The following is a 10,795-nucleotide window of genomic DNA, read 5'->3' as shown; positions in this document are numbered from 1 at the left end:
TCTCCACTAAGGGCTACCTTGCTGTGAGACAGGACAAGTGCTGTTCTTCCTGCACAAAGAAATACATTTCAGCTAGACTTCATGTAACTACGCTTCCCCTATTTAAATTCAGTTTTTCTAGCATTCACTATAAGACGAAGTACTCAAGTTCTCTGGTCCAAGCCTCTGTTTATTGACGTACAACGGTTGTGCTAAGACATTTAGTTCCTTTTTTCACTCGCTGAACATAATAGAGCTGCCGTGGCAAAGACAGTCCATGGTGGAGCGCGGTGCTAACTACTGATAGAGCACGCTGCTCTTTTGTCCAGGTGTGTGCTCTCTTTAAGCCTGGACTTGTTTCTGATGGTATTGACCTGTGACTTAATCTGGAGGAGAACCGTGTCCCTCCGCAGCTGAATGCGCTAGCGCTGCCGAACTGTCCTAGAAGAATTTCAGTTCCCCCTCCAGACTCTCATAGGCTGAGACGGGAGAGGTTTCTGAGAGCTACTCAACTACCAGTACATCAGGAATGCTCTAGGTGGGAATCATAACCCCAGCTCTGTAGATTTAATATTTCCATAAGCAGGTACTTAGAATTACAGTGAAATAACTGAAAAATCCTTAATTAGAAGAGATTAGAATAGCTCCACTGCTGGTGGCTGATAACATGCACATTCCTTAGGTAAAATTTCACAATTTTATTGGAAATATGTAACATGGATCATTATTCAATATTAAAGGGTGAGAAATACTTTATTCCACCAAAGCCATAATTCATTTCAGCAGCTGCGCAGCAGCAATAGCTCCATGTCCCACTTCAGGATTGCCCCCAGGTCACCCCATTTCTGGGTGGGGGCTGAGCATTAAGGGACAGACCACCTTCCAGCCATCAGGTTGTTGAACATCATCCTCCAGCAGAATCCAGCTTTGAAAATGCTATATCAAATACCTCTTTGTAGTGCTCAACAAAATGCACTTCTAGTCCTTCTGTAATGAATCCAGCAAGGTCGTAATAATCCTTTTTATTCTCTGATGGCAGAATGATACAGGTAACACCTGCCCTCTTTGCCTACAGGGAAGAGAAAGTTATGCAGTCTGTTGAGTCCTAGAAATCCATCAATCTACTAGAAACACACTCTCCCATTTTAGAAAGCAAAAAGAACAGTTATTTAGGAGCATGATCTGGCTTTACTCTGTTCTTTGGAGAGCAGCAAGGGTGTTACTTATGAGATGTCACTAAGGGTGGATCCTGTTCTAGATGTCCCCAAGCCCCCAAAACGCACACTCTCCAGTCCCACCTTCTCAGCTGCAGGAAGAGCAGAAGTGGGAGGTATTTTAGTAGGACTATGTCAGCGCATTGGGACTCTGTTTAGACCAATTCATACTATTTTACAGTTTTAAAAGTCTGTTCCAACTTGGGTGAGGATAAAGCCTAGAATCAAAGGAAGAATTAGAAGCAGCTTATCAGACCAACCCATCACGTCAATACACAAGACCCATAGCACCATTCTACAGAACCTTTCGATACAGACATCTGCCTCGGAAGGAGTACAGAAAGTGGAGCCCACTCATCCGGCGGCAGGTTTGTACCCACTCACTTTATGGGTGATCCTGCACGTATCCCTGTGTGGCCACTCACACTCCTGCAAGTGCAGCCAGTCATCAGTGCCACAGACATCCCTATCACATGCTAGTCCTTCTGTAATGACTACCACAAAACAAAATGCAAAATTACCAATTTAAAGCCACATGAGGAGAAGGAATCACATTGCACAAGGCTGCAGCCCAAATAGATTTGGGGACAGAACACTGATGTGAAGCCCAAGCTCAACAGGCTACTGAAAGAGCTAATACCATTCTTGAACACAGAAAAACGTGTGTGATGCAAGGCTGATGTAGACAGGAGCTGTGCAGATGAAAAGTACGGAGAGAGATTCAATGCTTGGAAAAGAATTCTGAAAACTGCAAAGGGTTGAAACCAAAAAAGCAAGCACCACTAGAAATCCAGTGCTTGCAAGAGAGCTTCAGAGAACCTAGTCTATATAGCTTACTAAAAAAAAAAAAAAAAAAGTTAAGTAACTTGATTATGATGTACAAAGAAACTTCACAGGGGAAAATGCAAGACACTACAAGTAAGTTCCTTCTATCTAAAACAGGAAACATAGGGATATCTGTATGAAATTTTAAGTCAGACAAATTCAAGCTGGAACTAGGGAACAGAGCCTTAATGTTAAGGATGATACCTTATGGATACCACCAGATCTACACTGGATGCCCTCCTTAAACAGGCACTTCAACCCAGCACAGATTATTGGACCATACCAGTCTGTAATAGCAAAGACAGCTTTAACAGCCAGATGATCCCTTCCACCCTTAATTCTAGCAGTCTAGTAACTAGATCAACACAGATGCCCTGGCACAAAGCCTGGGGTCCCATCTCCTTCCTCACAGCCAGAGATGCAGCCAAGATCCCCATGTTCCCCCACCAGGCTTCTCCACAGTGTATATTGAATCACTGCCTCCCCCACTACAGGAGCAATCAGTCTGGTTGTCCCAGTCACCGCTGAGCCAAATCCAGGGCTCTCTCCCACAGATGATGCACAGAGACAAGGTAAGAGCTCTTACCGCGATAGTCTTTTCCTTGATTCCACCAACAGGAAGAATTTTTCCAGTTAATGACACCTCTCCAGTCATGGCCACGTTCTGCCTCACTGGGCAATTCATGGCCAGCGATAGCAAAGCTGTTACTATAGTACACCCTGCACTTGGCCCGTCCTTTGGTGTTGCTCCCTGTTTAAAAAAAAAAAAAAGCACAAACCCCCTGCCTTTAGCTCATTCAAAGAGTAGCAAAGCCAGACAATACCTTTGTCACTGCTGTTTTAACATGGCCCCAATTTCAGGGGGTCTCACAAAGGTTTTTGTGAAAGTGTCACTGCTTTTTTTTTTTTTTTTAGAATCCTGCTATTTGAATTGGCCGATCTATTAACAACTAAGTCAGTCCTCATCTTATTCATGAGGAATAATCCATGAGTCTACAATTTGGTTTCTGGCCTGATGCCACCACAATACTCATCCGACTGAGGACTTTGAATAAGCAACATGAGCAAAAAACAGAGCATGAATGCTTTGAAGCTTTTTGTTGACCTAAGCCAACCATGGAAACAAGTAACAGAGGTCAGCATCACAAAGAAAGAGAGCATCAAGAGTCACAAAATAGTGGAGGACAATACTGAAAATCATTCAAGGCAGAAAAGATCATTTAGTTTAGAAAGCGCAACAAAATCCAGGCCTAAACTAGTGACAGTCTGGATTTATCTGAGATCAAACAGATCTTTGAGGTAAGAGCAGAAGAAATGAATGTTTGAGAGGGAGTAGAGGCAGAGATGATGTCTCTGATCACCAGGAAACAAACACACAAATAACAACCAAGTACCTGGACAGACACAGAACAAGCTGCCACAAGGAGACTGTGGACTAGGTTAAAGCATGCAGTAGCTCAGAAGCAAAGCCTGGGCACAGTGATAGTACAAACTTTGTCTTCAGTAAAGCACCAGTAAAGCACCTGCCCAAAGCCTGTTACACAGTGTATAAGCCCCTCTGAGCATTGTGTGCATTTATTTTCAGCCCAAACACTGGAAAAATGCAATAACTGCCATTATGATTGACTAGGACTAGGAACCATGGCACAGAGACCAAGAGTAGTATTTTCAATTATGTGTAAATGACCTGAAGCCTTTATAAAGGCCTGGTAACACAGAGACCTAAACTTTGGTTTCCTTGTAGCTGCATACAAGCTTTTATCCAAATCACTTATCTTTATGCCATGGTTTCCCCACCTGCACAACAGGGCCAACAGCTACAACAAAAGTCTAGGATTCCTTACAGCATTATCCAAGCCCCTGTATTCTCGCCACATGCTTGCTGCAGAAAGGAATGGAAACATAGCTTATAAGAATGCTTTCACAGGATCCTGAGGAAAATGTCTTCTTTTCTAGGTTTTACTGCTAAAAGAGGGCATTCTGCACAACATATGGACAAGTGAAGTGCTTTCCAGCTTCAAGTCTAGGGGAGCAAACCAGCCTAGCTGCTATGCATGCTCTGTGAATTCTGCATCAGTTTACCTCTGGAACATGCAAGTGGATATGGGAAGACATGAGAAAGTCATTGTTGGAGTCCTTCTGCATCAGAAAGGCTCTTGCAAATGTGTAAGCTATTTTGGCACTCTCTTTCATGACATCTCCCAGTTGCCCTGTTACTTCAAGGGACCCATCCTTGTTCTCCTTGTCTTTGGGTCGCCTCAGGGATGTTTCAACAAACAGAGTGGAACCTCCTAAGAAAGAAAAGAAAAACAACATCCTGAAAAAAGTTAAAGGCAAATCAAACCAGAAGGTTTTGGTGATACAGAAGCAACGTCAGGAATTTGGAACTGGGACTCTCTAATGAGACACTAGTTCCTGGGTAAAGAGCTCTCCGAATCCCTTCAGGAAGCCTAGCACTGCACTGACAGTCTCCATTCACTGCTTCTTTGGACTTCACACTCCACCAATATGGATGCAACCCCTATTTAGTGGAAATAATAAATTCTTATAATGGTTTCAGGCTCTTTGTAGCCAAAAAGTAAGATGACCTCATACCATAACACACTTCTAGCCAGTTCAGCTTTCCAGTGTCAGACATCTATTTACCTTCTCCACCATACTGATAATTTCCCTCTTAACTACTTCAATTCTACCCAAGGTCAATTAGAGTATGCAGCAGTCATATCCTTCGCTGTGTGCTGTATTTCCATACTGTGGTGCACATAAGCCCCTAAGTTATTAGGGGAGTAATCCAATGAGCAGTAACTAGCAAACTGCACCCACCCCAACAGAGTGCTAGAATACCAGTATCTGCCCTTGACATCAATAGCCAAGTCAGTGTTGCGACATCATTGAAGAGATACAGCATGCCTCAGCTGTGCCGTAAGTCAGAATGGCACCTCCCACTTTTAAGGCAGCCGACACGGTCTTGTCCTCTCAGAAAAGGCTTATGCTTTTAGTCATTGCTGTTCCTAATGTATGTGGTGCATATGGGATATGGAGCATAAAGAGAAAACATGCTGGCCTGAAGCTAAAATGAGCCTGGGTAAGGGAATAAGAAAGTGTCCCTTCTTCAGGGAAGAAGGAGTCAGGATCTAAAAGGCCACAGAAGTTAATTTTACTGGTGCCAGTAGAAGAACTTCACTGGACTCAGTAGGGAAAATTCAGTTTGACTATCACATTCGATTTTTGAAAATTATACAGAAATGTAGATGTTAACCCAAAAGTCATTTTGTCTCACCCATAGCTGTCCAGGCCAGACCCATCACCACTCCTGGAGGAGTGGTTTCATACATGCGATCCACAGTGAAGATGGGCTTTCCTACAAAGTCCTGCAGGTTTTCAGGTGTTACTTGGACCGTCTCTGCTTCTCCACTCACAATTTTATAGGCAGATTTCCTCAATACCTGAGTGAGACAGTAATTTGTTTCTGTAGAAAAAACTGAGAAGGCTGAAGCACAGTGGTCATGGTTACACACAACTTTCCCTCACCTTTTCTACTTGTTTCTGCAGATTCCTCACCCCGCTCTCTCTGCAGTACTGCTTGATGAGAACAGTCAGGACATCTGATGTGATTTTGGCTTTGTTTTCATCCAAGCCACACAGAACTCGTGCTTGAGGGACCAAGTACCTCTGAAAGAAATTATCCCCCACATCCTTCTGTTAGTATTTGTGACAAAAGCCTGGTGGTTCCAATTCACTCAGCTTCATTCTGCTATTAGCTCAGTGCCATTTTCTGGAGTCCACAGCCTATGCAACACTGGAGTTACTTTAACTGGATGTTCCAATCAGAGGAACTCTGTCCAAAATGCCACGTGCCTAATTTTTTTGGACACAGTTGGATGTAAATATACAGTCCTGAATCTGCCAAAAACATTTTATCAGATGTAATTCACAGCCCAGCAGTGGTTTCTCTTACCTCTGCAATTGCAAGTTTCTCTTCTGCTACATATCCTGATACATTGATCACTTCCATTCTATCCCGCAGTGGCTCTGGAATGGTTTCCGTTACATTGGCAGTACAAATAAAAAGTACCTAGAAATATTACAAGATCCTATTAAGCATTTTCATTAACCCGCTAATTTACTCCAAGCAATAGTTCCTCAGTTCTGTGCTTCTCTGTCTGAAGGGCTGGAGAAAGATCACCTTCTCTGTGGAATCTAGTTTTTATTACAGGAAAAGTTTTGGATTTTAGAACTATGTAGTAAGATGTTCCCTACCCCCACAATAAGTGTTTAGGAATACACACAGCACAAACTGGGAAATTGGAATGGTCCGATATAGACCAGGAAACTATTTGCCTGGGGAGATCTAGATCTTACTTCTAAGTTATTTCTACCTTCTACAAAGTTAGCACAGAAGTGACCAAATTACGTATATATATTTCTAATCCATCAATTCTGCAATTAATGTAAGCTGCACAGTAAGTGCAACAGTGTGCGAAGACAACCAATTTCAAAAGCTTGACAGCAGCATGAGGCCACCTCACTTCATAGCAACTCTGCCAATCATTACGTAGAAGAAAAACTCCTGCCTTTTCTAGCTGAGACCACGCATCTTTGTGTCCCTAGCTCTACAGGGAGTTAGGGCTATAGGACATTGCTGGTGATCATGTTCTCTTAAGTATGTACAGACATTTCGGTTAAAGCCAACTCCTGCAGAGACAGTCCTATACCACTCGTCTGTCAATCCCATCTGTCTGACTTTCCAACTGACTAAAATGTCAGCATCTTTTCACGGACAGGAAATCTCTGCATTAATACACGTTCATACATTCCAGCTCTACAACCTCTGCAGAAGACAGAGATACCTTTGATAAATCCACAGGAACATCAAGGTAGTGATCCAAGAAGTTAGAGTTTTGTTCTGGGTCCAACAGCTCTAGAAGGGCTGAGGATGGATCCCCTTGATATCCTCTTCCTATTTTGTCCACCTACGGGAGAAAACCTTTAAATGCTCCAAGAAGTTTCTCACCACAATAAATTCTCACGCAAAGATTATTTAAAGGCTCCATCTGAAAATCTTGATGTGTTTGTTCCTAACCAGCCACTACCAGTCTATCAGTTTTCTGTGCATTCTCCCAAGTCCCCACTATCCTACTGCGTGAGCACATGACGCACCTGACAAGACACAGGACTTTAACAGTGTTGTAGAGAAGCACCATGAAGTCTCAGGGAGTGTGCATACAATCAAAAGCAAGTGAGTTATCATGGGTTAGTGGGCTACTACTCGTTAAGCTAAGCTAAGCTATAGTCACAGACCAGAATACTTATTCCACAGCAGGAGGACTACAGGGTTCTAGCTTATACCATTTCCCTAATATGTAAGCTAAAACACTCTCCTTACCCTGCCCAAGGTGCAAAGTACCTATACACAGCCACTCATCACAGGTCAGCTAGTGACCTTTGCTGCTTTCACAGAATCACAGACTACTGATTGAGGCTGGTAGGGGCTTCTTGAGGTCATCTTGTCCAACCCCACCGCTCAAGCAGGGCCACCTAGAGCCGGCTGCCTAGGACCACGTCCAAGGTTGTTGTCTCTTTCAGCATTGTTCATGTCCTCAGAAGAAAAGGTCACAACAGGGCCACTCTCCACTGCTTTTTCTCCCTAAGAGTACCGTTAACTGGATGGACGTAATGCAATTTCCTACTATGGCCAACAAAGGCTCCTCACCAACACCACTTAAGTGCCATGACCTACAGGTTTCATTACCTTTCAAATCAAGATACTCATTGGTTACATGACACTGCAACTCATTACCCAGTTTCTTGGTCTCCTATACCATTCCCAAGACATCTGCTGTTGGTCTTTCCCAGGCATGGCACACAAGGAGGTTAGAGAGACCTTTAGTCTATTCTGAACACCTGCTATTATATCGTGTCCTTATTTGCTTTTCCACAAAGCAGTACGCTGGTAGCCCTGTCTCATTTATTCTCAAATCAGACCACAAATTGACTGTAAGCATCTTATTCCTTATAGTCTTGCTTTAGACCTGCTGAGAGAGTGACTCTTTCTAATAATCACACGGGTCATAGTGGTTTTGTGCACAATGATGTACATACATCCCTAGGTAGGGAACACGAGAGCTACTGAAGCCTCTGAATATCCAGCCAGCTCCATTAGGATCCTCACAATCCAAACAGCTGCAATTTAATGAGAAGGGCACTTCTGATGAAGTGCAATGATGGGCAATGATTAGGGCACTAATGAGAACTGCAATACTAAAGTTGAAATCTGTTATAGGAAGAGAAAACAAAGGGTCTAAGGTATCACTGTCACCCAAAGAACTTGAGAGCCCAGCCTCATTTAAATAAAAAAACCTGGGATTTTTAGGAGTGTTACTGCTTCACCTTTCCTATTGGGGTCAAGAATTGATACATGTTTTTAAGAGCAAAAACTAGAAGAAAGACCAGATACATCACCTCATCGATCAGTATAAGTGGGTTCTCTGTCTTGGTCTTCTTCAGACACTGGATGATTTTTCCTGGCATTGCTCCAACATATGTCCTCCTGTTTTACCAGAGACTGTATTTAGGGAACCATTGTAAAGTACAGCATAGCATGCAGCTGATAGAACAGATATATCCTGCTGGGAAACAAGTCTGTATTTCTTCTACATCTATCAAAATCATTCTCCATCACCATACTAAGCACCAAGACCCATCTAGTCTGTTTCCAGTAGAGATCAGACATGAATTTTGGCAGAATACTCCTGGACTGCAGTTTTTATCTTTAGTTTTAACCACTTTTAAAGTAGAGGGAAGCAAAGAGGTAAGGCTGAGAACAGAAGTATCTGAATAGTGACTTCTTGTTTTTTGGGTAAAGAAGTGTTAGAAAAGGGAATGTTTCACTCCCTCACTTGGTAGGGTCAAAAAAGGAAGATCCGTGTAAATCAAAAGATACACTGAAGGAACAAACTGCTAACAGCAAAACACAATCTTTCTGCTAGAGGGAACTGGCATCCAGGAACATGCAGAAACAGAGCAAGAGGGTAACAACAGTGAATGCCAAGAGGCACAGAGCAGAGAACATCCTGAAAAGTATATGAAATATTTCTCTCTGCGTCTGTATCATATAGGGCAGAACCTCACAGGTTCAATTCACACTGCAGAACAGCTAGTCTTACTAGTTTGAAAACACTGCTAGTTTTGTTTTCAGGTGTATGTGGAAGGGAAATAAACCCGTGGCAGGGTTTTAGTGATTTTTGTATTCACGTCTTCTTGTTCTCCCCATGAATACTCTTGTTCCCAAGTTTTCCTCATGCAGCACCTCCCTCCTGATTATTCAGAAACCAAGTCTCAATCACACCTGAACATGTGAATGACCCTGTTCAAACTGTCACCATTCTCTAGTGCTGGCATTTATAGACGGACATGAATTACCATTTGGCATCAGTCCAATGCTTTTGGGTAGCTCACACAGCTTTCCAAAGACCTCCCATAAGCATACACAAGAAGCAGGGACTGCACTTAAGAGACATGAATATGATTATGTTCCAAACTCCGCCCTTTGCTATCCTTTTCACCTCTTCCTATATCCCAACTCCTGTCAGCAAGGGTGGTCAGAACAGAGAAGAAAATGACACACATTGTCCAACTGCAGTTAGGCTCCTATTTTGACAACATTAGTAAAAATTGCTGCTCAAGTTACACTGACCTGTGTCCTTTTATTTCTGCTACATCAGTCATCCCTCCAACACTGAAGCGGAAGTACTCTCTGTTTAGGGCTCTGGCAATGGAGCGGGCAATACTGGTTTTGCCAACCCCAGGGGGGCCATAAAAACATAGGATCTTCCCCTGGGTGGATCCTCGCAGCTGGCTGACCGCTATGAATTCCTGCAGAACAGATGAAGCACCAGTAGTGAATAGAGGGCAACTGCAGTAACACCAAAACGTATTTGTTATCAGGTCAAGCAATGATTACAAAACAAGCATCATACACAAAACTGGTCCTCAAAGGAGTTGGGGAGAAGCTAAGTAAGGATACTGGTGCACCTCTTTTCCCTCTGGTTATTCACACACTTAGTTGTCCCTGGGGTTTGTGCTCTGTACTCATCTCACCAGGAGAAGCAGTCTCTCCCTCCACTGTCTTGGAGTGGGAAGAGAGACTTCTAGTTCTTCTCCCAGCTTCCTTAGTTCTCACCTGAGTCTCTCAAGCTACATGTGAACATCTCCTACTGTACCACTTCTTCTTTGCTAAGTTAAACCTGCATCTTTTCACACTCCTATGCTAGACAACCTTCAAATAACACTCAGCAGTTGAGAAATCAAAAGATCACGGTTCAGAACTGAAGTCTCAACGGCTTATACGGTTACAGTGGAGAAATCACTGTGCAAGTGGGCAGAGAGATGTGGTTCCCCTGTAACAAGCCAGTTATTTAGCAAAGATGAGCCTTGAACTCTTCCACCTACAGCACTGAACTCCACAGCAATACTATACAAGGATAATAGCACCAATCTAATTAAGGCTCAAACCTGCGTAGATATTTCTCAGTACCTTAAAATCATCAACCTCGCTTGCACTGCTACCACTGGGGAGTCTCCTCTGTGTGGAATTAATCACATCAATAATCAAAGCCACAGACCTGTATGATGCAACTCTAATAACGGCTGGACCTAGTCAGCATGAATAGCACTGACATGCAACATAAGAGACTGATACTCAAAAGGGGTTATCAGCTTGCAAGTGCACAACAACAGGCTTACCACAAATCATTCAAAATAATAAATCAGATAGC

The 10,795-nt window shown here is 43.1% G+C and overlaps 1 protein-coding gene across 1 annotated transcript in view; it reads right to left on the bottom strand.

The window, feature by feature from the left end:
• Positions 1-576: 576 nt before the first annotated feature.
• LONP1 (lon peptidase 1, mitochondrial) overlaps positions 577-10,795 on the bottom strand; it is a 19,878-nt gene continuing 9,659 nt past the window's right edge. Inside the window, exons 9-17 of the mRNA XM_009322995.1 lie at positions 9,715-9,893; positions 8,481-8,568; positions 6,869-6,991; positions 5,977-6,093; positions 5,550-5,690; positions 5,299-5,464; positions 4,101-4,309; positions 2,605-2,769; positions 577-1,048 (exon numbers count right to left, since the gene is read on the bottom strand). Of these exons, the coding sequence (XP_009321270.1) occupies positions 884-1,048; positions 2,605-2,769; positions 4,101-4,309; positions 5,299-5,464; positions 5,550-5,690; positions 5,977-6,093; positions 6,869-6,991; positions 8,481-8,568; positions 9,715-9,893 (1,353 nt within the window). The 3' untranslated portion in view covers positions 577-883. The remainder of the gene's footprint in view (positions 1,049-2,604; positions 2,770-4,100; positions 4,310-5,298; positions 5,465-5,549; positions 5,691-5,976; positions 6,094-6,868; positions 6,992-8,480; positions 8,569-9,714; positions 9,894-10,795) is intronic.

Source organism: Pygoscelis adeliae, unplaced genomic scaffold (genome assembly GCF_000699105.1).
Source record: "Pygoscelis adeliae isolate BGI_AS28 unplaced genomic scaffold, ASM69910v1 Scaffold284, whole genome shotgun sequence".
NCBI lineage: Eukaryota > Metazoa > Chordata > Aves > Sphenisciformes > Spheniscidae > Pygoscelis > Pygoscelis adeliae.
Note: the sequence above shows the minus strand (reverse complement) of the source record. Positions and strands in the feature narration are given on the sequence as shown.